The 24,323-nt window shown below is 51.8% G+C and overlaps 6 protein-coding genes across 6 annotated transcripts; 4 read left to right on the forward strand and 2 right to left on the reverse strand.

The window, feature by feature from the left end:
• Positions 1 to 1,252: 1,252 nt before the first annotated feature.
• GAL10 (UDP-glucose-4-epimerase) lies at positions 1,253 to 2,712 on the forward strand (the record flags this gene model as incomplete). Its single annotated transcript, XM_062908907.1, has 4 exons — positions 1,253 to 1,281; positions 1,435 to 1,669; positions 1,792 to 2,242; positions 2,303 to 2,712. 4 exons carry the CDS (start codon positions 1,253 to 1,255, stop codon positions 2,710 to 2,712), a joined length of 1,125 nt encoding a protein of 374 aa, XP_062772075.1.
• A 49-nt stretch (positions 2,713 to 2,761) lies between these two features.
• On the reverse strand, positions 2,762 to 4,881 carry QC763_123410 (uncharacterized protein). Its single transcript, XM_062908908.1, has 3 exons — positions 3,962 to 4,881; positions 3,241 to 3,907; positions 2,762 to 3,172 (listed from the first exon to the last, which is right to left on the reverse strand). The coding sequence occupies exons 1-3, from the start codon at positions 4,114 to 4,116 to the stop codon at positions 2,918 to 2,920; spliced, it is 1,077 nt and encodes a 358-aa protein (XP_062772076.1). The 5' UTR covers positions 4,117 to 4,881; the 3' UTR covers positions 2,762 to 2,917.
• Positions 4,882 to 5,330: 449 nt separating this feature from the next.
• QC763_123420 (uncharacterized protein) lies at positions 5,331 to 11,648 on the forward strand. Its single transcript, XM_062908909.1, has 2 exons — positions 5,331 to 7,975; positions 8,027 to 11,648. Exons 1-2 carry the CDS (start codon positions 5,926 to 5,928, stop codon positions 11,536 to 11,538), a joined length of 5,562 nt encoding a protein of 1,853 aa, XP_062772077.1. The 5' UTR covers positions 5,331 to 5,925; the 3' UTR covers positions 11,539 to 11,648.
• Positions 11,649 to 14,543: 2,895 nt separating this feature from the next.
• QC763_0027630 (uncharacterized protein) lies at positions 14,544 to 15,418 on the forward strand (the record flags this gene model as incomplete). Its single annotated transcript, XM_062905478.1, has 2 exons — positions 14,544 to 14,660; positions 14,687 to 15,418. The coding sequence occupies exons 1-2, from the start codon at positions 14,613 to 14,615 to the stop codon at positions 15,416 to 15,418; spliced, it is 780 nt and encodes a 259-aa protein (XP_062772078.1). The 5' UTR covers positions 14,544 to 14,612.
• A 1,936-nt stretch (positions 15,419 to 17,354) lies between these two features.
• QC763_123430 (uncharacterized protein) lies at positions 17,355 to 20,476 on the forward strand (the record flags this gene model as incomplete). The annotated part of the gene is made up of 4 exons (XM_062908910.1): positions 17,355 to 17,400; positions 17,457 to 17,821; positions 17,891 to 19,459; positions 19,514 to 20,476. Exons 3-4 carry the CDS (start codon positions 18,893 to 18,895, stop codon positions 20,474 to 20,476), a joined length of 1,530 nt encoding a protein of 509 aa, XP_062772079.1. The 5' UTR covers positions 17,355 to 17,400; positions 17,457 to 17,821; positions 17,891 to 18,892.
• A 290-nt stretch (positions 20,477 to 20,766) lies between these two features.
• fur4 (uracil permease) lies at positions 20,767 to 23,735 on the reverse strand. Its single transcript, XM_062908911.1, has 4 exons — positions 22,846 to 23,735; positions 22,375 to 22,684; positions 22,231 to 22,310; positions 20,767 to 22,173 (listed from the first exon to the last, which is right to left on the reverse strand). The coding sequence occupies exons 1-4, from the start codon at positions 22,957 to 22,959 to the stop codon at positions 20,983 to 20,985; spliced, it is 1,695 nt and encodes a 564-aa protein (XP_062772080.1). The 5' UTR covers positions 22,960 to 23,735; the 3' UTR covers positions 20,767 to 20,982.
• Positions 23,736 to 24,323: the final 588 nt, after the last annotated feature.

Raw genomic sequence — 24,323 nt, forward strand, 5'->3', positions numbered from 1 at the left:
ATCGCAAGCGGACATAAAGCTCTTGTCTCTGTGCTGAAAACGGCCTGGTTCTTTATGGCCTCGTAGCTTGTTCCCCTTTCATGAGCCTGTCGAGGTGTACATGCTTTGTTCTTCAGTGGCCGTTCCTGGTGGTCTGTAGAGCATCTGCCGTGCCAGTGGATCGGCGCGTTTTTCGAAGCTGGAGCTCTGCGCAATTGAGCCTTTTCCCGTCTCAGCAATGTGGTCTGTGCTTCTTCACCAACTTGTTGTTCGGTCAATGTGGCTCAGTTTTTCGTGGCTGCTGATACGTGTTAGTGGCTGGTGGAAAGTTGGTGTGGCAGCAACGTTGGTGACTCAGCAGTGATATCTACTTTACCCCCCACGTATTTACCCGGCAGGCAACTCATCCAAACCTTCCCGCGTACCTTCCCAGCATCCGCACACTCCCCCATTTTCCAACTTCGTGGAGATGTCTTTTCCCGATCAGCCACATCTTGTTAAGAATCTTGACCTAGCACTTATCAATGGGATATCTTTCAATTGAGGGTTTGGGCATATTTATTTAATACCTTGAACAAGCACCTGAAGTTGGCACGACATTCCATCATGTATGAACACAAGCCGCACACTTGCATACGCACTACCATTGTCGGATCTACTCCCAATGCGCCATCCGTTTCGTATTCCCCTGTGAAGCTCCACCGCTTCCTTCAAATGTTTGCTGAAAATCAGGGTTCGACTTGAGCCACTCTTGCGCATCTGTACAACGGTTCCATGGTGATCTTTGCTGTCTGCGGTTGAATTCCACGTGAAAGGGATCCTCATCGGTCATCTTCACAGTTGCCTTGTCCATTGCTCGATTCGATATTTTGAGTTTTTCTGTCAAGCAGCGAGACTGTTTCAAGCTCCAAGCCACTCAATGGTGGCCCCATCCCCACGAAGCTTAACATGTTGCCAGTGACCTCACTCGCGCCCGTGAGCTGGGCGAGCAGGGGACGACGCAGGTGTTGCAAGGCGGGGTCCCCGGGCGTCACAAGCACGAAGTGGGAGGTGGAGAGACGGTTGCCCCACGGTTGGCTGCGGGCTAGCGAGATTCGATTTGCGACTTTGTGCTGACCACATCCATAGCAGGCACCTCTCATTTTAATAACCTGCGACCTGCTCCTCCAACGCGACCTTGTTTTGTTCATTCTTTCTGCCCCATCCTCTCGCTCGTTTGATTCCTCGTTTTATACCCGACCCTCGCTACTTCAACACCTAATCCCGCGAGATCATGGCCGTGGGAACCGTTCTCGTCACTGGGTAAGCCCGTTTCTCACCTCTGCGGCCCTGAGACCCCTCTCCGCAATCGCTGTCCACTCCCCCGCATGGGCGTGCCAGCCGCGAAAAGCATCCCCGCCAAATTCCCCAGAAAAAAAAAGAAACACATCTGACGCTGATATGGGTGGCTTACAGTGGCACCGGCTACATTGGGTCTTTCACCACCCTTGCGCTGCTCGAAAATGACTACAATGTCGTCATTGTCGACAACCTTTACAACTCGTCCAAGGTGGCGGTAGATCGCATTGAGCTGATCTGTGGGAAGCGGCCTTTGTTCTACGAGGTCGACGTGACCAACGAAACCGCCCTCGACGAAGTGTTTGCGAAGCACCCAGAAATCGACAGTGTCATTCACTTTGCAGCTCTCAAGGCAAGTTCCGGATCAGCTGCGTGACATGCGCTTACCCACAGATGCGCTTTTTCCCCGCCAGCGCAACGCAGTGTAACGCTTGCTACATCATGGGCCCAGGCTAACTCTTGTCTCCCACCTAGGCTGTCGGCGAATCAGGCGAGATTCCTCTGGATTACTACCGAACCAATGTCGGCGGCAGCATCTCGTTGTTGCGCTCCATGGAGAAGCACAATGTTACCAACATCGTCTTCTCGTCGTCGGCTACCGTTTACGGCGATGCCACCCGCATCCCCAACATGATCCCGATCCCTGAGCATTGCCCAATCGAAGCCACCAATACTTATGGCCGGACCAAGGTTATGATTGAGCAGGTGATTACCGACCAAATTCATGCCCAGAGGCAGAAGAACCAGAAGGCAGGCAAGCCCTTTGAGCAGTGGAACGGGGCGCTCCTGCGTTACTTCAACCCCTGCGGCGCGCATCCCAGTGGTATTATGGGTGAGGATCCGCAGGGTGTTCCCTACAATTTGCTCCCTCTGCTGGGCAAGGTCGCTACGGGGGAGAGGGAGAAGCTGTTGGTGTTCGGTGATGGTAGGTCATTACAAGTCTGTTATACCCCTGCTAGATGGTCGGCTAACACTTGTGAACCAGACTACGCTTCAAAAGATGGCACCGCGATTCGCGATTACATCCACGTCCTCGATCTCGCCTCTGGTCATTTGGCTGCCCTCAACTACCTCCGCGAACACAAGCCTGGGGTTCGCGCCTGGAACCTGGGATCTGGCCGCGGCAGCACAGTGTTCGAGATGATCAAAGCCTTCAGCAAGGTTGTCGGTCGGGACCTGCCGTACGAGGTCGTTGGGAGGAGACAGGGCGATGTGCTTGACCTGACAGCCAACCCTGCCCGTGCAAACGAAGAACTCCACTGGAAGACACAGTTGACGCTGGAAGATGCCTGCGCTGATCTCTGGCGCTGGGTGGAGAACAACCCTAGGGGGTACAGACAAGACCCGCCGGCCGAGCTGCTGGATGCGTTGAAGGCGAGCAAGCACAAGAACTAAGAAAAGATTGATGCGTTTACGATTGTTTATGACTAGCAGGCTGGCAGCAGACGGGAACTGCAAACCATGTATTCTTCTCAGGGCTTTTATTACAGAGATAATGGTTAGACATAAAAGAAGACGTTTTCTCGTTTATTTGAATGGATACTTCGTTTTATTTTCGACAAAACAAAAGGTCGTGACCATGGAAGCGCCAATCAAGGTACTATTCGACTTTGAGGAGAAGCTTGCCCGTGGTCTTCCTGCTCTCCAGATCGATGTGCGCCTGGGCAACATTCTTGAGGGGATAAATTTGGTGGATATTGGCGTGGATCTTGCCCGTTACGAGCAAGTCAAAAAGCTCGCTTGTAAAGGTCTCCTTTTCCTCTGGGGTGGTGATGTATCCGGGCATGGAAGGTCTCATAATCTTGATGTTTTTGGGCATGAGGCGGAAGAGGTCGACCGGTTCAACAGCGCCAGACTTAATTGTTTTTCTCTTGTCAGCTTTCCCACGCAACTCGAGAAAAAAAAGGGCGGGGGGGGACTTACCGCATTCCCAAACACAATGATCGTCCCCTTCCTCGCCACGACATCTAGGTCTACCGTTCCAAACGTCGCCTTGCCCACCCCGTCAAAAATCACGTCTACGCCCTTGTTGTTGGTGATTTCCTTGACCTGCCGGATGACTTCTTCCTGCGGGAGGCTAGAGTCAACCACCCATCCTGCTCCCAACTTCTTGGCCAATTCGCACTTCTGCTTGCCGCCGGCGGTGGCGATGATCTTGGCGCCCATGACGGCGAGGATCTGGACGAGCATGGAGCCTGTCCCGCCTGCTGCTGCGTGGACGAGGGTCCATGGTCCTTCAGAGATTCCGAGTTGCTGGGTGATTCCTGCTGCTTCGCGGATGAAAGTTAGGGCGGTGAGACCTTGGAGGTAGGCTGCGCAGGCGGTTTCGGGGGTGAGCGAGGCCGGGAGGATAGTGGCTTGGGTGAGGGGGAAGGTTAGGAGGGTGTATTGGGCGTATGTGTTGTCTGCTAGGTAGACCACGCGGGAGCCGACGGGGTAGGAGGGGTGGGAGGAGGCGGTGATGGTGCCGGCGGCTTCTTTGCCTGTGATCAGGGGGTAGGGAGAGGGGGTGTCGTTTGAGCCGTTGGTGGAGGGGTGGTTGCTGTTGGAGGAGGGGGAGGGAGGTTTGTAGAGACCAGTGCGGAAGTATCTGGGTGTTGGTTAGGATAGGGGATTAAATGAGGGGAGCATGTGGGGAGCATACGTGTCGATGTAGTTGACGCCAACATACTCGTTGCGGACGAGGATTTGGCCTTCACCGAGGGAAGGGACGGGTAAGCCGGTCTTGTATTCCAGGACATCGGGGCCACCTGGACGGGGGATAACAACGCCGAACATGGTTTTGGGCATGGGTGCCATTTTGACTTGTATGAGTATTTGTTTACTTCGGACCGGCGGTTTGTGATAGCAACGCTGACGTTATCAAAGGTGCTGTTGGGATGAGCACATGAAGATGGGATATCTGAGGTAGGTATGTTGTCCAGCGTGGGGAAGGACCGGACTGAGTAAGACACTCGGGATGAACTATCGTAGCCGGATGGACTGTGTCTCGGACTGTCGATGGGGCCGGTGTTATTTATTCACAAAGTTGACAAGGTGAAGGATTTCGTGAAAAGCATCAACGTGAAATTCACTGCGTTTAAATGATCAGATCCTTCCCCCTACATCTTTACCGCCGACATTGAAGCCGATGACAAGAATATCATTCGGAATTTCACGATATCCAGCTTCCCCTCTTCATGCTACATCATGTTACACATACGACTAGGACCGAGTCGGAGGTTGATCCGGGGATGACTAATGATGTCATCAGTATGCGGTTGTCGGATTTAGTTGAAGAGGAGCTCTGGCAACAACGTCGTGCTCCCACGTCGTGAGCCGGGATATACCGAATCTCAGTCCTTCAGGCCTTGAGTTTGAGAAAGTGTGGTGTGTTCAAGTCTGTCTGCCTTGGCTGTTCGTGAGATCTGTTGGGCTTGCATGCGTCCTCCGGGTACATCGGACAAAACTCCGTGCTCAACCCGCTTTGCTTTTTTCCACACCAGCTGGCGGCGGACTATAACTTCCCTTCCGTCATGACAGCACCAGAAAGAATAGCAGAAAAGAATAAAATCGTCAAAGAAGCTGCCCCGCGTTTTGAAATCTTGATTGGCGTCCTTGGTGGGGCTGCTTAGCGCTCGAAACGCTGCGGCTTCGTGGCCAATTCAGTGGCTGTGCTTTGCGACAGCGGCTTCAAAGCCAACCTATCACTCTCACCACAAAATAACTGGCACTCAGAAGTGGGTTAAACACATATTGTATTATAAACCACACCTCGAAAGATAATCGCTAGGCTTTTAAAGATAGATAATACGCCTTTAAAGATAGTTTAAAGATCCTTAAAGATAGTTAACAAGGCCTTGAAAGATAGTTTGAAGTCTTATCAATTTACCTTTGAGGCAGTGTTGACAATATAATATGAGGTCAACTTGCTTGCTGTGCCAATTATTTTGTAGGGAGGGTGCTTATGCATTGCAAAGTCAAGCTCCAAGCCTAGCTGTGAGCTTCCTTCCCCTGTAACCTGTCCCATCTCACAGGGGGCTTAAGCTCGAGTTACACAGCGCCCCAATAATAGACGCCGTGAATATTCAACCAGAAATGCGAAAGTGCCTCGTCATCTCAAGTTTCCATGGTCTAATCCTCTTGGTACAACTCTCTAGTCTTTTCCATCTCCTCGCATTCATTCATCCTTCAAACCAACCCCGAAAGCTCGTTCCGCAGCGCGTCAAAAACTGCCTTGGCGCGCTGTGATCGTCGCAGAGTAGCGGCAACGGGCCCACAGAACCACGTACACCACCGCGAGGCTGGCCACGCAAACCGTCCAGTTTGGACGCGAGACTGGCCGACAAACCGTTACATCTGGATCTTCTGTTTCTCTCCAGCTTGTTGATCTTTACCAGCATCTTGGGAGTTCATCGTTGACACCTCCAGCAAAAACACCTCCGAGGGTGACTTCTTTGTCCGCGGTGTGACGATCACTTCTCAGTGAACAAGGTTTTACAGCCCAAGCAGAAAGACCGGAGCAGCACCTAATTCTGCCGAAGACGAAACATATCCGCGTTTCGACACAGACTTTCCAGCTATATACGCACATCTGTCTGGTCATGATCTTTCCGAGCTCGACAGTTTATGACGATGACTTCACCCTTTAGCCACGACGGTGGTCGTCGGGCACGGCTCCAGCAGATCGCCGCCGCTTGGGGTATCCACCCAACCATTCCACCGGTAACAGTTCAACAGCGACCTCCACAACGACGAACACCACAAGATGATTTTCAAGCAGAAGAGTTACTGAAGCGGCAAAGACTGAGCGCCTCTGCGGACGGTAACAAAAGTTCTCAAAATGCAAGCATCAAACGCGCTTTCAGCTCAAACAAAAAGCCCTCAGGAACCTGGGATCCCAACGAAATATTCGAGGCTCTGGACGCTCTGGTCACCAATCGAGGAGCGCCAGGCGTTGCGGATGCCTTGATTGCCAAGCTGGTGAACGCGGGAGGAAATGTCAATGTGTCAACCATCAAAAATAAGACCAACCTCCTCACTCGGAGAAAAAGCTTGGAGAACTTGGAAAGAAGCAGAGTGCTGCAAAGGGCGGTTCAAAACCGGCACACCGACATGGTTGCTGTCTTGGTCCAGTATGCCGATCCCCTCACCCTGGATGCAGCGCTTCCTCTTGCGATACGATCTGGGGATCTAGAAATGCTGGCCATGTTGCTTCACCAAGGGGCCAACTCCACGCAAACCCAAGATGCCCAGGACGCCTTCAGGCAGCTCTGCATCATGGGTGGCCATGCGGATCTAGTCGGCTTGATCTTGCAATCGGAAGGAAGGCCATCATCACAATGGATATCCATGTCCATGGTTGACGCTACACGTAAAGGCTGCTTTCATACAGTTATGAGGCTCAGCCGGTCGACAGCTGATGGGGACTACCACAAAGCCGAAGCGCTCAAGACGGCCATCTCCCAGTGCAGGGTCGATATCGCCCTTGCCATCCTTACCGGTACAAAACCACCTACACAGGGTGGCCAGGGTGTTCTGGAAAGCTTTGCACAGTTGGTGGAACACCCCTCACTTGGTCCCAATGACAGACTTCCCTTCACCGAGGCCCTCCTCTGTGCTGGTGCTTCAGGGGAACCGATTGCGATGGCACTCGCTCAAGCTTCTGTCAACGAGTATTATGATATGGTTGATTTACTCGTGTCTTATGGAGCTTCAATTGAGCACCAAGAGGCTGCCATTGTGCGGCACGCCTTGTCCACCGGACGAACTAGCTTGGCCCAGTTATTACTGAGCGAAAGGTCTACACTTAGCCCAGCATATGCCTCGGAATGCCTCGATAGCATACCGAAAACTATTGCACCCGAGGATCGGCATGCTATGCTCAGTCTCCTGCTTCGAAAAGGGGCAAGCGGGCCCCCTCTACACGAAGTGCTTATCGATGTCGTAAAGGCCAACGACCTTCAATCTGCCCAACTGTTACTTACCCCACAGTTTCCCGGTGGGCAGCCAGCCTCTAGTCACAACTTAGGAAACTGGAAGCATGGTGTGGTAGCTGTTAGACACGCGGTTGCGTCAGTTGATCATAGGAATGGTCTGGCCTTGAGCATCGCGGTCCAGATGGGTCAGTTGCAAATGGTGAAACAGCTGTTGGCCGGTAGGCCAAGTACACAAACTCTGGACCATATCTTTCCTCTCGTTCGAGCCCTTCAGCCGACGATTCGATATCAGATCGCCGAACAGTTTCTAACCGCGGGCCTGTCGAGCCCCTGTGTTTCGGTCGCTCTGCAAGAGGCGATCGAAGAACAGCCCCCACGCCGAGACGAAAACTTTATAAGCATGCTTCTCAGATTCAACGCCGACGTCAATTTCAACGATGGTGCTGGCGTCTTGTCGGCTATAGCTATTCGGGATCTCCCTCTTCTAGAAAGGTTGCTCACAAATAAGCCAGCACCTCAAACAATGGCTGCTGCCGTCATGAAGGCTATGGAAGAGCCGGATAGGGAGACACGATACCGCATGCTTAGCCTGCTTATTCCGAGCGCTGGTCGTGGTGAGACATCGCAAGCACTGGTACATACTCTGGCCGTCAAGCCCGTGGATATGCAACTTGCCAGGCTTCTCCTGGAACAAGGACGGGCAGATGTCAACTTTGACCATGGAGCATCTGTTACTTCAGGTACGTGGTCATACGTTATGTGTGTTCTTTGACGTCTCTGACATGAGGCAGCCATTAATGATCCCGAACCATCATTGCTGGAACTGGTCCTACAATACGGTGGCCCCAGTCCAGACACACTCTTTCAAGGGCTGGCCATGTTGTCAGAGGTGCCGACAAACCAAGTAAAAGCGGCCAAGGTTGACTCCATTCTTCGCCGAACACGGGATAAGAACATCCTGAACGCCATACTTGTCAAAGAGGTCCAGACGCTTCTCAAGATAACACCAGAAAAGCGCCAACTTGGCGTCATCTCTTCACTTCTCGCAGCCGGAGCGGATGTAAACTCCAATAAAGCGGCCGCTCTGTCGTGCGCTGTGAAGGCGGCCGACTCTGCCATAGTCGACCTGTTATTCACCGTCAACCCCAATGCTACATCACTTGCCGCGGCCCTCCCACAATCGCTCAATATTCTTGACCCCATGGATAGACTAACGTTCACCCAGAAACTGATAGAATCAGGAGCGCCAGGAGCCGAGGCCAACCGGGCATTGGTTTATGCAATCAATGCCCACCCGAACGACCTACCTCTTATTTCACTCCTTGCTACCCATGCGGATTCCTCTGGGGGCGACGCTCTCCTCACCGCCATCAAAAAGGAAAACCCTGAGATTGTACAGCTGGTGCTGGACAAGTCGTCCACGGTTTACTCGCAACAAGTACTGCAGGATGGGTTGGTGGATGCGCTCTTGGTTACAAACAAGACCAAAAGAGTGGCCATATGCAAGGCGCTGCTCGTTAAGGGGGTAAAGGGGCAGATTGTTTCTGATGCACTGCTGTCTGCTGCCTCAGACGGCGATATTGAGCTTGGAAGGGTTCTTTCCGACTACGGAGCAAGCGCTGATCACCGCGATGGACAAGCCATTGTGGAGGCTTGTGGAGCAGGAGCTAAGGATGTGATGGAGATGCTTTTAAGAGGCCAAGGTGGCCAGGTCGGGGAGCAAACCCTTATTAAGGGGTTCCTGGCAGCGAGTCAGGTTGTTGATCTGAAGCGCCGGGAGGATGTGTTCCGCATCTTACTACAAAAGGGGGTCAAAGGTGAGGTTGTGGACGCACAGCTTGTTTCGGCGGCCAAGTTTGGGGATGACGGCGAAGGGCTCGTGAGACTGCTGCTTCAGCATGGGGCAAGCGTGGACTACAATGCTGGAGAGGCTATCTGGAATGTCACGAGAGGGGCAAATATGGGGTGCTTGAAGCTTATGCTTGGCATCGATAGCGGCAGGGAACAGGAAAAGAAGCCAAACAAGGTGACCTTGCTGCGGTCGCTCAAGGCAAGCAGAAAGTTGAGCAGGGACTCGAGGTTACAGGTTGTGGACTGGTTGTTTCAAGCTGGAATGCCGCCATGCGAGGAGGTCAACATCGCTTTGAACAGAGTCGTGAAGGAGGATCCAGATTTGCGGCTGGTTGGGCTGTTGCTCAAGAACGGGGCATCGCCGCTGTCTAATGGCTGCGAGACGCTGACGGATGCAGCTCAGATGCTGCTGGTGGATGTGTTACAGCTGCTTTTGGCGGGTGACATCCCACAGAAGGATGTGTCATGGACCTTCAAACAAGCGTTCACCCCACAGGCATCGGTGACTTGGTTTACGGAGAAAGGTTTCCTGGTCGCGAAAATGTTACTCGCCAAGGGGGCAGAGGGGGAGAGCCTGACACTGGCGCTGATGACGGCCATCGATGCATATGACGCGGAGAAGGACGAGCTGGCGCGCAGATTCGCTAGTCTGCTACTTCAACACAAGGTTGACGTGTCTTACGAAGATGGCATCGTGCTGCGAAAGGCGGCTCAGCGGGCAGATGCAGACCTTATTCGACAGGTCCTACAACAGAATCCGGATTCAAGAGCCGTTTCCATCGCATTCGGCTACATTTTCGACCATGCGGATCTATCGGAAGAAGACACCCTTCGACTCATCACTCTCTTCACCGAATATCAGGATGGAGAGGAGAGGCTAGACGTCATGTTTCCACCCGCTGTCGGTACCGAACCAGTGCTATTCCGAGCCTTGAACAAGTTTCCGCGGTCTGCCAAAATCATGGAGACGCTGCTTGATGCGGGCTATTACCACGATCAACTGACCACGATGAGAGTTATGGAGGATATTGACGAGGAAGAACAGGTCAATTTGCTATTCTGGGCTATTTCACAGCCACAGAAGCGGGTCAGCAATTCTGTCATTGAACTGCTGGTTATCCGTGGTGCAAAGGTGAATTTTGAGACCAAAATATCCAAGACAACACCTCTCATGTTGGCTATCCGAGCCAGAAGGCAGGATGTAGTCAAATGTCTCATTCTCGCCGGTGCCGAGGTCGATGTGATGGATGTGACGGGCAACACGCCGATGACAATGGCAACTGAGATGGGTGGCGAACTGGGCACAAGCATCATGTCCAACATTTTGGCAGCTGATCCAAATGCAAGCCAGAATGATGGCTCTGTTCACAACGCGGCCAGGGAATTGAACCTACAGGCCCTGAAGGTCTTGGTCGATTTTGGCCATGATGTCGACTTTCCCAGCACCCTGCATGGTGGTCGGAGTGCACTTGGAGAGCTATGCCTAAACGCTGCAAGCGGAGGCTCGCTGACAGCAAGTCAGGAAAAACAAATGCAAAAGTGCATGAGTTATCTGATCAGGGAAGCTGGGTCAGATCTTACAATCCAGTGTGAGGGCAAGACCGTCCTACTGCTCGCGCTGGAGAGTCTGGATCCTATCGCCACAACAAGTGCCTTGCTGAAGACAGGGGTCTGGAAGTACATCAACGAGCCATACAACCAGTTCACTGACGGGACATACACATACTCGCCATCGCAATATGTCCAGCGAGTCCTACCCAACATCAAAACCAAGGCTCAACTCTTGGAGCTGCTCAAAGCCAACCGTTGCAAGGACGTCTTTTACGGCAACGACCCTGCCCAACCCCAACCAGAGGGCGCAATGAACCTGCCGCCCGAGCTTCTCCGAGCTGAACGTGAGCGTCGCGCCCTCGAGACTCGGATCCAAAAAGAAAAACAAGAACACAACGCCGCCCTAACCCGCCAAAAAGAAATCGCCGACTTCCAAAACCAGCTCTTCAAGACCCGCGCCGAGATCGAAGACTCCCGCACCCGCCGCATGCGCCAAGACGAGCTCGACTTTCACCAGACACGCCAAAGACAAGCTGATCAGGCCTTTGCGAAAGAGCTTCAGCGACGGAAGGCTGAGCGGGAGGCGAACGTGGAAGCTGAGCAGCGCCTGACCGAGGCTGGCTTGACGAGGGCGAGGCTGATCAAGGAGGCTGAGCTGGAGATGGAGGAGAGGAAGCAGGAGAAGATGATTGACTATGCCAATCAGATGAGCTCAGTTAGGGTTCGGGAGAGAGAGGCGATCGACCGGGTTGATGCTGCGTCCGAGGCGAGGATGACGAAGCGGCTTCAGGAGCATAGGAGGTTGGTAGAGGGGCAGAATCAGCTGGCTGGTAGACTGCAGAATGGGGTTGATGGGCAGGGGAGGAGGTTGGGGGGGTATATCACTGGGGAACTTGACTGAGAGGAGTCTTTGGGCAGGTTCAGGGGGGACAGGGGGAGACAAACAAAACAGTGAAAATGTACGGAGGTTCCGGAACAAAGACAGTGAACTTGCCTGTTACTTACCAAGCCGAACGCCCGCTAAGTGCGCTAGCTAAAATAAGGTTACAGGCTACGTTGCGCTACTGTTTTCACCCTTGCAGGGCGCTAGCCTTGGCATCCGGCTTCCCAGGACCTCAGATTGCTTCAGAGGGGCCGAGTTCCACTCCGGTTGCCGTAGTCCCTAAACCTCAGTAAACACTGTTGATTCCAAGCAATTGTGTTGCCTTTGAAGCCATGTATTCTACAGGGCTCAGATACATTGTAAAATCCACAAACAAAAGCTGTATTTCAACAATAACGCATCCGGGATCGTTCTGTGCTTGCCTGCGTGGTACTGGATCTGGAAGTGGAAGTCACTAAGTAGCTCCGACCAGCGCATTTGCCTCTGGTTCAGCAGCTTCGTGGTTGTAAACTGGAAAGTATATGTTGGGATATGGTAAGGTGCATTGTGGTAAGTTTGACGCCACGTTGATCTAGATAGCTTGAAACTTTAACTTTACTGGATGTGATGTATGACTCGGAAGTATACGAACTGTCTACCAAGCTGAAGCTGTTCTATATAAAAGATGGCTTCTTCCCCGCTGTTAAGTCGCTCGAAAATAATCTTTCCTCAACACCATACCGCCAACTCAACACCTTCTATCCGAGCGCTTCCCGACAGTTGGGTCCAGATTCGTGTTGAAACCCACCGTTGATGCTTTAGCGATACCGCGCTTCAACTAACCGATTTCTACCCCAAAACAAAATGAAATGCGGGCGGACGAATATATCGGGGGGATAGAGATGCTATCGGCCCTCTAAATATCAGCTTGGTGGATGATGCGGGATGTTTACGATGGGCGTCAGTTACGGATGAGGAAATGCGCATAATCAAGTCACATTTACGTGATACATTTGGTGTCTCAGCGATGGAGCTATGTGACCCATTTGTTGTACTCGATTGCGATAGTACAGTTGCCGGAATAGGGACTCTTCCCCGTAGCGTTGGCGGGTTTGTACCGATTTGGCGGGATTTCGACGACGACGATTTTGCTTTCTGGCCATTATACGGAGAATATGGACAAGGAGAACCATTTACTTCGGAAATACCAGGACTGGAAGACTTCAACGCGATTGATGGACCGACTTGGGACCAGATGGCACTGCTGGCGAATACACTGTTTCTCGACGCCGAAGCGATAGCATATATCTCCGGCATTCTCCCCAACCGAACTTATTACTATCGATGGAGAAAAACGATGCAAGAAAGAGGACAATACGGATTACATTTTGTCTGATGAAAAGTTTTACCCAGGGGCCCAAATCTCATCCACCTCTTCAAGCCGTGCAATCTGGAGTAGCGTATCGGCAGGTGTACTGGTTCGGAAAGGGGTGGAACGGCGGGTGACTATACCCCGTCATACTTGGATGGATCATGACAAAAAAAAAGGCAAAGAACATCTTCGGGAGACAGATTGCTTGGAAGAAAAAACTTTTTACAGGGCAATACAAGGCGACCCAGGCACGAAGGTTCGGTGTCTGCGAGAAGTAATCGGTGATACCGATATTGGACTGCTTAAACTGGATGACGGCATTGAGTTCGAGAATACCCTATTAACTATAATATTTCTTAGTCTTTAAGTTCAATTAATATACTGGTTCACCACATTTATTTAGTGCTTCACAAGCCTATATAACAGTAATTACCTTCTATATGTTGTAGGGCACCGTCTCTGTAATCCCTCTTCCTTCAATGCTTCGGCTACTATCGAATACTGCAGTCAAAGTCTTCTTCACTCTTAGTGTACTGCGCCGATAGCTATTTGAGCCTATATTCTACAGGTTCCAATAGCACCCATCTCAACATATTGTATATAAGTTTCTGCCATACTATATGTCACAGTGCCGACCAGGACTAGGGTGAGTGTCTTGTTATCACGCGAGGGAAAGGAAAAGAGGAGCAAAGCTCCCTACGAAGCGGTGTCTAAATACAGCCGAAGCGGCGCTACTCCTCTCGTGCTCCACACCCTGTTCTCCAAAAGGCATCGCTCTGATACTGTGACATTATGAGAGGGTTTTTTAATGTACAGTATGTTGTGGGAGTTGATATGCCGGCAGATGGGATGACAAAGGCGCTCCACAGAGTGATGCATGCGAGGTTCGTTGAGCTACTGGGCATGGTATCAAAGAGGGTACCGTGGTTGAATTTGGAATAGGAGGACTCAGGTTGTATGGAATAGATAGATCACCACCAGGTTTGCAGGGTTTATTTGGTGTCACGGGCTTCATTTTCGGCGACGAGGAGGTCTGGTTTGGCTGTGGGCCTGCCTGGGAGGGGGTGTGGGAGGTATTGCTCTCGGAGGATTGGTTCAGACAGGTTGCTCCCAGGGCTTCGGCCCTGAGGTCACAAATCAGTGTTGATAGGGATAGGTTTTTGCTCTCCGGAGTTGTTTGTTGAAGCACTTCAGAATATCATCACCTTTTACATATCTCTGCTGCCGCCTGACACGATTGAGCCCCCAAAAATGCGAGTCGGGACGGCTGGTTCGTATTACAAGGTGTGGTCTCACAAACTGAAGGGGAAAAAGATGGTTGTTTTCTTCAGGCTATGTCTCAAAATCAAGCTTCCAATTTAAGGGCTCTTGGCGCGCACGAATTTGGTCAACCCAACGGATACAGACGCCAGTTTATAAGGGATCAGACGGGCGGGTTCTGGGTCTGGGTAGATGATGGCGGGAATATTTTGGCGTACGACAATGGGAACTGTTTGCAGTAATGGCTAGAGTATGAAATTGCAGCCGACAAATTGAAAAGTCCCTTGCTGACGCCGCCTTGCCGTGCCGGGTCCCAACATCCTGTTCCACATATTGTGCACTGTGCCCGTTCGGATACCTGCAGGGCAAGGTGGGAGCGTTTGCTTGTTCATATTTGGTTCCGGCCCAGATTAAAAACTTTTCCTTGTCATTAGCGCATCCTCCCTCTTTGCCAGTACAAGCGCAGTCTATCCACCTCAAGATGGACGAAGATGATGGCCAGCCTTTGCAGGTTGCCAGCCCTCCTCTCGTAAGGCGCCTACATTTGGCTTCCAGCCTTCCTCCTTGTATAGCACTAACATGGTTAAGGAATTCCGTATCGGTGGCCAGCTTGTCTTAGCTCAGACTTCCAAGTTACTGGATCCGCGTCGTACCGTGTACCGCCTGGAGCTCAAACAGCCACTCTTTCTCCCATTGATCCAGTTTTTTGCCACTTGCTGCCCTCGAATACGGACATACTACCCTGGATGGTTTCTCCCCCCGATAATCATCCTCAAAAAACGAAAGGCGGGCTGGGAAGACGAGTTCGATAGGGAGAAGCAGGTCTACGAGGTCTTGAAACCGCTTCAGGGGACTGTCATCCCATATCTCTACGGCGAGGGAGTATATGATGGGTCTCCAGCCTTAGTTTTATCATTTATCCGTGGAAAGACCGTCTACGAGCTCCTACGCGAGGGTAGATTACCCGAGGACAAGGACCTGGAAGCCCTACGCAACTGCCTTGAAGATGCTCTTCGAGCGCTAACGGGGTATGGAGTCGAGTATACTGACATGAAAACGGACAACTTCCTGCTCTCGGACGATGGGCGAGCGACGGTCGTCGACCTTGAGCAGGCAGAGCTAAATAGAGCAAACGTCTGGGAAGGAAGTACCAACAACGCCAATGTTGATCACCTCATGTATCAATTGAGCGAGCCGCGCAGACTAGCACTTCGTCGATCCACTGGGCAAGGCCTACTGCCCATCCCAGGCGCAGCTAAAGGCCAGCTCGTCCATTATCGCGGCTAGGTTGGCAGCGGCTGAGGCAAGCAGATATAGAACTTTATTTATCTATCTATTCTATCTACATTTGGTGGAATCGTTGTCTATGGCGAGACCCCCGCATGGGATTTGAGCCTATGGTACCCGACCGGTCCCTGAGAGCCAGAGACGCCGAACAATGCAAGAGATCCACGAGTTCCTCAAATCAAAAATCTGCATAGCCCAGGCCCGCCAGGAGGAATATGCCAACCGGAAACGCAAGCCTGCCCGCAAGTACTACGTCGGCCAAGAGGTTTGGCTCGCTGCCCGCAATATCATGTCAGACAAGGGAAACGTACGCATTTCACATTTTGATCGCCTACGCTAACATGTGTCGAAGAGCACTCCTAGACGCACGATTCGCTTTCACCATTATCGAAGGTTTCGCGATCTGAGCTAAATTTACGGAGGGACATTGGACCAAATCTGCGCTTACTAAAGGTCCTAACAGTTTATAAAGGCCATCAATACATTTAAGACTAACGTAACGGGCATGTACCCTGCGGAGGTTTGGCTCGCTATAGCAGTGACGGCGACTACCATATAACCAGCTTGTCACTCCTCTAAATTACTCTCAAAAACTACATCTACAATCTCATTATTCAATAATTCCACTACTCAACTACTGGTATGGGGTGCGGCCACAGGCCTGAGGGTATGTGTGAGGTAGTGGGGCTCACGGAGGATTCAGGGGTTCAGGGGTCATGTATAAAAGTAGCCTACTTCTCGCATTCTACTTTAGAGATATTATCGACTTTTTATTCTTTAAATTTCGTGCCTTACACGCGTGCAGAAGGATACTAGCCCTCTATTCAGGCTAATCCGGTGCTTATTATATAGCTTGCGAGCCTATAGCTTCTATTCTTTGTCCTACTTGAAGTGCGGCCTGCGAGCGAGTCACTGTCACGAGGGTGTTTTATTCAGGGCCTAGTTGAGGGTATAGTTGTGGTGTTGTGGTTTGTTGTGACCTTCCGGTAGGAGGGTCCGGTTGGAAGGCTCCCTGGGAGACTCCAAAGGAGGCTCACTTTGGAGATGTCCCTGCAGGGGGCTATCCGGGAGGTTCCACTATGCGGCTCACGATGCAGACACCGGAGGCGCACGATGGGGAGACTCTCGGGGAGAGTCTCTAGCGAAGGAGGATGCGGGGAGACTCTAACAAGCTGGTTTTACTATGGGAAAAACAGCTTGGGAGGGTCACTGGGCATGGTCAGCTGCCGTAGAAAAATAAGAAAAGTATAAATGCAAAGAAAACAAGATGCAGAAGAAAGGGTGTGACCTGTAATTGATGGTGAATTAAAGATGGGGAGCTCCATGATGAGCATCCCGAGGCAAGGCCTTTTAAACTACCAAAGTAAGAGTCCCAGACTCATGTGTGACCTTCCACCCGTGGCTCTGAGGGTCACAACAAAAGCTCCCTATAACGCGGTGTCTAAATATAGCCGAAGCGGCGCTACTCCTCTCGTACTCCATACCCTATTCTCCCAAAGGCATCGCTTTAATACCGTGAGACTATAAGTACAATCAATGCGTACTATTATAGGGCTCTTAGGCCAATAGATAGGACATAAACTTTAATAATTTATAAATTGATTAGTTATACTATAGTTTAACTATCATTTACTTGTACGTCAGGAGTTAGTAGTTAAAAGTAGGGTAGGTAACTAAATATTACGCGGCTAGTAAAGGATTAGTATTAATTAACTAAATATATATTCAAGCCTTTAGTAGTAGCTTAAGGCTATAGGGCACGACCTCGAGAGAGAAAGCGAGAGCAAGATGAGACAGGCCAGTGAGAATTTGAAAGTCGGAACCAATGCACAGCAAGCTTCGAGTCAAATGCGGAAAAGCGGGGCGGTGGGACAAAAGGTGCACATGCTTGGAAAGCCCGAGTTTGAAAAAACCTTGATGGCATTGAACGTTTTAGAGGACATCAAGATCGACCTTACACGTGAGCAAACCTTGATTTACAGGTATATTCTCTCAAAGAAGCCGCTACCTTCATTCTGACAGTTATGTGTTGTGATAGACGCATTGAAGACGAATTCCGCAAGCGGGCCGTTGACGAACTCGCCCAGAACAAACCTCTCTGCCTGCCAACTGGTTGCTCTATGTGCTACGTCTCCGCCAGGCCGTTTCTCATCCGTTCCTGCTGGAGAAGTTGAAAAAAGTTGAGATTGACACCCCCTATATCGTGCAGATTGGGTGTTGGTGTGAAGAGAAGCTGAAGAACGTGATGGGCATGGGGTACGATGACATTCATGGAACATCTCTGGATGCCAGATTCGATTTCAAGCCGCATCTACTTCGGCTGGAGAAGCCTCAGGAAGAAGACACATTGGAAATGTCTGCAAGAGATGCGGATTAACACCTGATGATGGCTTCAACCCAAAGGCATGTCTATCTTTACACCAATATGCCAACAATATAGGGAATGGAAGTTTAATTAACAGAAAATCTTAGTGCGGGCATCATTTCTGTCGGGAATGTGTCGAGAGCCACCTCTCGGACATGACAGAGGGCGTTCAGCAGGATCTTGATTGCCGTGTATGCAAGAAGCTCATTACGAACATCAAGGCGTCTCGCAAATCCAAACCAGAGGATCAATAGAGCACCCCGATGAAAAAGAAGGCGATTCGCGGTGCATGGCGACGTGCTTCTGATCGCAAAGGTCGGGAATTGGGTGATGATGTGAATGGGATTCAGCCAGTCGGCCCATCAAAGGTCGAGTCTCTTTTTCTAGACGAAAGTGTAAAATCCGGTCACAACAAGATTCAAGCACAGGACGACTTCACTGCAAAGGAGGAGATCAAAGTATTCGTAAGTGATCTTGTTGCTTTTACCATTCTCCCCGGCAAATGTTTCACATTACTCGAGGCTACACCCTTCCCGTGATAGGACTCTGGCAAATATATCTAGGTTACCTCGATTCAATGCAGCGGCCAAGCATTGAATCTTGTCTGTGCAAACCGAGTATTCATTTTGGATCTTTGGTGGAACTACGCCACCAAGCAACAGGCCTTTGGATGCGTGCATTACATAGGCCAGCAGAAGTAGACCCGGCGAGCCCGTATCGTGGTGAGGAAGACCATTGATGAGCGGATGGCAAAACTACAGCACACCGAACTCGTCACGATTGATGCCGCCATCAAAGAACATAACCTTTCCAAGATGGCGCTTACGCCGGGTGAAATTGCTGGCTTGCTCGGTGGGGTTGTTCTAGATGAACACGGCAAGATTCAGAACATTGTTCCTGATATTGACGAGGAAGACAGCGACGAGCAAGGAAATCGCGATGTGGCTTGTCAGGCCCACCGATGACGAGAGGCTGGCTGCTAGCAAACTCTACACAAAACATTCGTTCTGTTCTTGCAAGTCCTTCTCTTCCTTTTCCACAATATCCAAATCCTCATCATCACTCGCTTTTCGGGCTTCTTATCTTGCTTGTTGTATTATTTTATCATAATGGCAGCATCGCACACAGATGCTGGCCGTTCTCTCGCTCAAGGAGACAGCACAACCACGCTCGCTCCATCAGTTCCACCCACCGCCATAAGCTCAGCCCAAAAGCTTAACCAACTGTTTGACAGCCCAAAAGAACCCAAGCAAATCACCGGTAGCATTGAGAAAACAACAGCCACTGCCGCCGCAGCCGCCGTTGAAGATAGAGCCCCGGACGGTGGATATGGCTGGGTCTGCACCTTCTGCAGCTTCATGATCCACGCCAACACATGGGGAGTAGGATCACCATGGGGAATATTTCTCGATCGCTACATATCCCAAGGTACTTTTGCGCGAGTGGGGAGGTCTGAGTACGCCATCATCGGAGGCCTGGCTATGGCTATGGCCCTCATCGTTGCGCCACTGGCAAATCGCTGCAAAATAGCCCTGGGAACCCGGGGGACGATTGTGCTAGGGTCCGTGATTGCATCCATTGGAGTTCATACTTCATCAACTGCATCCAAGGTTTGGCATTTGGTGCTATCGTATGGAGTTTGTTATGGGTTGGGGATGGGGATAGTGTACATTCCTGTAAGTTTTCTGAGCGCTCTGTCGAGACCGCCGTCGCTGACTGTGTGGTGACAGACCCTCTCCGTTGTCGGCCCCTGGTTTTCCATCCGCCGGAGTCTAGCCATTGGCATTGCGACAGCCGGATCAGGCTTTGGCGGGCTGGGGTACAGCCTTCTCGCCGGCAAGCTCATTGCCACGTACGGAATTCCTTGGACTTGGCGCATTATGTCCTATATAATGTTCTTCTGCAACTTCTTCTGTGGCTTGCTTGTCAGAGAGAGCCCGGTAACAAAGTCACCTGTCAACAACCCTGTTGCGGCGAACTCCTCATCCTTCAGCTTCCACATCTTCACCCGCCCGCAAGTGATTCTCATTCTCATCTGGGGCTTCATGGTGGAACTCGGCTATGTGTCGCTGTTCTTTTCGCTTCCAAGCCACGCCACCTCCCTCGGCCTCGATCTCAATCAAGGGTCCATTGTCCAAGCCGTGCTGAGCCTCGGTATTGGAATTGGCCGCCCCTGCGTGGGCTGGGTAAGCGACAGGCAAGGCCGGATCAACACGGCACTGTTGATGACGCTCTTTTGCGGTTTAATCTCTCTTACTTTGTGGATCTATGCCCGATCGTATCCCCCGCTGTTGGTATTTGCATTCCTTGCTGGCATCTCATCGGGCACGTTTTGGAGCACTGCCAACCCCATCGTCACAGAAGTGGTGGGATTGAGGCAGTCCTCGGCCACGTATTCAGCGGTGTGCTTGGTGATGGCGCTGCCTGCTACTTTTGGGGAAACTATCGCTCTGCAGTTCGTGGATGAGAGCAGAACAGATGATGCCAAGTTTTTGCCCTCGCAGATGTATGTTGGGTGCACGTACTTTGTCGGGGCGGTGGCGTTGTTGATGTTGAGGGCGTGGAGGGTGTGGCAGTTGCAGAGAAACCTGGCGGTCGTGGAAGATGCCGAAGTAGCTGGGGTTGTGCCTGAGGAGAAGAGGGTGTATGGGTGGATGATGCCGAGGATGTGGATCAAGGTTGTGAAGGTATGATGTGACGAAGAGAATGAATCACGAGGGTTATGAAGGGCGTTAATGGTTATGGCAATGTGGATACTGAAGTACTAATAAGGCGTTGTAGGATCGGTGGGAAGGTAGACAGAAGTTTCTATCGATAGCAGTAACGTTTATTCCTTTTGGACCATGTTCCCAACCTGCCACACATGCTCTGACGCATGTCAACTGTTCAATAAAAGTTGTCCACGATGTGCACACCTAAATTGCATGAGAAATGGTCACACACGCAACCCTAAAAACACGAATAAACAAAGAGCTATCAGGACCAAGATAGCACGGCATCTACCGGCATGCAAGTGTATAATCGTTATTTATTATCGCTGTTTTGACATGTCCTCGGCAAAACTCCTAGCATCAGGCATCCTCCATAACAACATTGGCAGATCAACTACGTCAAGGGTATAAACTTCCAAAAAAACAAAAGCAAACAACTGTTCCTTCCCTCCCAACTCTGCTTTTCATCAACTTCAATTTCTTTTTTATTAAACAACCCTGCCCACATCCTTCTCTCCCTTGCCGGGGACATACTCCTGGCTCCCCGTCCCGCTGGCATTGTCAGCATCATACGCCACTCTCAAGTCATCAATCTCGTCGCCAACCTCCATCCACTTGTCGCTGCAGGCGGGGATGGGGCTGAGCTTGCACAGACCCCAGTACACAAACGCTGAGACTCCGAATCCGCCAAAGAAGTTGACGTTGTATACATAAGTGGCGCCAATGGGGACTTCCGTGCCAACAGCTCCGGCAAAACCAACGACGTTGATGAGAATGCCCGCGATGTAGGCGGCGTAGGCGCGCCAGTGGAAGCCGTAGGTGAAGCGGTATGGGGAGGTGGGTCGGGCGTCGTAGAGCTCCTTGACGTCGAGGTAGCCCCTGCGGACAAAGTAATAGTCGGAAATCATGACTCCGGCGATGGAGGACAGGAACACCGAGTAGGCGGAGAGGTAGGTGGTGAACTGGTTGGAGTCGGTGAGGAGGGTGTAAGGGCACATGGCGAGACCGACAGCAGCGGCGATGTAACCACCGCGGCGAATGTCCAACCAACGAGGCAGAAGGGCAGTCAAATCGGTACCGGCCGAGACGGAGTTGGCAGCAATGTTGGTGCCGAGCTGGGCGAGGGCAAAAGCGGTAGCAATTACAAAGACGCCGAAACGCCCACCAGAACCGCTGTCATCAATGAACTTTTCGAGGAGCTCAAGAGGGTCCCAGATGGGAGGACCGCCGTAGATGACTGTCGAGGAAGAGGAGACGATAATGCCGATGAATGAGGTGACAGCGAAACCAATAGGGATGGTGAAGAGCTGAGACCAGAGGGCGTCTTTGGGCTTGCCAGCAAAGCGGGAGAAATCGGGGTCGTTGACAATGAGAGTCGCAAAGTTGGCAATGGAGCTCATCACACCTTTCACGAACTCCCAGGCGAGTTCGGAGCCTTCCAAGCGCGCTGGCTGGCGCACGATATCACCGAGCCCTTTGGCGCGAACGACGGCCCAGACCAAGAAGGCGATGCCCGCAACAGGGACGACATACGACTTGACGGTGAACAGATGGCGAATCTTGTGGACAGGGAACCAGATGGCCGGAAGCGAGCAGAGCCAGAAGATGAAGAAAGAAGCGTAATCGGCCGTGGTGGTACCGGAATTCTCAGGGAAGGTATTGGGGATGGTATTGCGGTCCTAGAAGCTGTCAGTTGGATGGATCCAGGCAACAGACGGCAGCTTTCCAACACTCACCCAAGATAGCCAGATTGCCCTGATCATGATGTAGACACACCTCCCTCCAATGTACGACTGGACACCATACCAGATACAAGCTGCGATAGTTGTTAGCCCCCGAAATGCGCCAAGTATGCGGTTCGCGAGGATCTCGTTGCTCACCCATGACAGCCCGGTTGAACACTGGCCACAGACTTCCCCAGATTCCGAACGAGGATCTGGCCACGACCGGAAACCCAATGTGATACTGTGCGCCAATGCGGCCCGTCAAGCAAATAAAGAAGCCAGAAATCGCATAACCAAGCCAGACACAAATCCACGACTGCCACCACGACAGACCGCCCACGATCATAGTACCGCTGATCATCCAGGTGTTGATGTTAAACGAATCGGCAATCCAGAAACCGACAAAGTTCCACGGACCCCATTGGCGTCGTTCGGGCTCAACCGGTTTGAGATCGTGGTTCGTCAACTGTGGATGTGTCCGTGTCAGCTTGTCATTGCGACGGGACAAAGACGCGATAGAGGGGACATGGATTCTTTTCTGAAGGCCTAATCCGATATCCATGGATCACGGACAGGTACAGAAAGAGGACGAGCGCGCGGTGTGTGAAGGGAGGAGGAGGTCCGCACCATCAGCTGTGCTGTTGTCAACCCGGGCTCCTGCTCGACAGCAATCTTGTCCGCGAAGCGCTTGAAGGCATTGCGTCTCCGCGGCGCCTCCGTAGTGAACGTTGTGTTCTCCATGGCTTCGATGGTATAGAGGGTCGACCGAGGGCTGTGGGGTTCGGGCCAAAAAATTTGCAAGGTCGAGAGGAGCGTCAAACAGGTTGAGCAGACGAGGGGTGTTCTAGCTCTCCTCTAGGATGACGCGCTGCTGCGACGGTGCTGCACGGGAGGCCAGGTCGGGGCTCTGTGGGGAGTTGGAATTGATCGACAAAGTTGAGTCGTCAATGTTGCAGAACACCCCAGGCTAAAAGTAGGGGACCTCTTTTGTACTTATGCAAGATCGAGGTTGAAGAACCGGTGCATTGCCAGTGCCAGAGGCGGAGAAGAAGGGGAGTCTGGATAAGGGCTGTGGCGAGGTGATCCTGGACACCAGCAGACGAGTTATCTGCCATAGGGGCTTGGAGTTTCCAATACCTGCGTGTCACCGTCATGGAACAGCTGTTGGTTTCTTTGTGGCCGCAGTGGTTGACAATGTCAGTCGATATTTATCTATGCCTAATCGGGTTTCTCACCCCGCCGATCTCCAATTCTCAAAGACGGTGAGAATTGGTGTGGTATCGATATCGGCAACACCAAACTGGTGATGCCCCCCTCGGTTCCCCCACGCGTCAACCATGGCTGGGCTGGCTGCTGGACAGGGGGCTCTGAAAAGAGGTTCGGTGGCATGCCAACATGGCTGTCGCCCAAGAAGTCTAGAGCAGAGCTGGCCGCAGGAGCTGTATCCCAGGCAAAATGCGCGCTCAAACCAAGGGTCTCGGCCAAACCGTCTGCAAGCTCTTGCAGCTGCTTCTTGGAGGTTGGAAGAAAGTTGGCTTGCTTGCAGGTGGTCTGTGACCTTGGGAGGCGCTACGGCAGGTCGGGACCCCGCTGGAGGCTGTCCAGCCATTGGCCGCCCGCAGGGATGATCCCTTATCTTCGGAGAGCCGTTGACTTGGTGCACGGGAAAAATCTCACTTGGGCATCTTGGCCCTGCACCAAGATGGTCTATCGATAAGCGGGGATAAGATAACGGCCAATCGACCCCGCATCTCAGCGGATTCGAAAAGTTTTTACTTGATCCCATCGAGTCAAGCATGGCCGTCGTGAACAAAAACCCCATGTTCCCAGGCCGCAAACCCTCATCCAATTGGGTTTAGGTGCATGTGGGGTACCAAGCAAAGAAGCTTTTCAGCCAGTACCTTATTCAGGGAACCTGGAAGATGGCTGCTTGATGTTTGTCCTCCAGCGGGCAGGCAGAGCCTTTGCTCTCTGATCGGAGGTAAAAGCTTGAGTTGGACTATCTTAGCACGTGAGACTGTCTGTTCTCCCGCACTTGTTCGGTGAATGCCAAGTCCAAACAAGCCGCCGACGACATCTACTTTGAAGCTTGGGGTGCTTGGAAG

The sequence above is a fragment of the Podospora pseudopauciseta genome, chromosome 1, assembly GCF_035222475.1.
Source record: "Podospora pseudopauciseta strain CBS 411.78 chromosome 1, whole genome shotgun sequence".
NCBI lineage: Eukaryota > Fungi > Ascomycota > Sordariomycetes > Sordariales > Podosporaceae > Podospora > Podospora pseudopauciseta.

Bases quoted from the DNA above. Each gene is read 5' to 3' on its own strand.
- QC763_123410 (XM_062908908.1), bottom strand. From the start codon at position 4,116: ATGGCACCCATGCCCAAAACCATGTTCGGCGTTGTTATCCCCCGTCCA. The intron at 3,908-3,961 runs GTATGCTCCCCA...ACCAACACCCAG, and splicing joins GGCGTCAACTACATCGACAC to ATACTTCCGCACTGGTCTCT. The intron at 3,173-3,240 runs GTAAGTCCCCCC...AAAACAATTAAG, and splicing joins TCATTGTGTTTGGGAATGCG to TCTGGCGCTGTTGAACCGGT.
- QC763_123420 (XM_062908909.1), top strand. From the start codon at position 5,926: ATGACGATGACTTCACCCTTTAGCCACGACGGTGGTCGTCGGGCACGG. The intron at 7,976-8,026 runs GTACGTGGTCAT...GACATGAGGCAG, and splicing joins TGGAGCATCTGTTACTTCAG to CCATTAATGATCCCGAACCA.
- fur4 (XM_062908911.1), bottom strand. From the start codon at position 22,959: ATGGAGAACACAACGTTCACTACGGAGGCGCCGCGGAGACGCAATGCC. The intron at 22,685-22,845 runs GTGCGGACCTCC...ACACATCCACAG, and splicing joins TGACAACAGCACAGCTGATG to TTGACGAACCACGATCTCAA. The intron at 22,174-22,230 runs GTGAGTGTTGGA...GACAGCTTCTAG, and splicing joins GGGCAATCTGGCTATCTTGG to GACCGCAATACCATCCCCAA.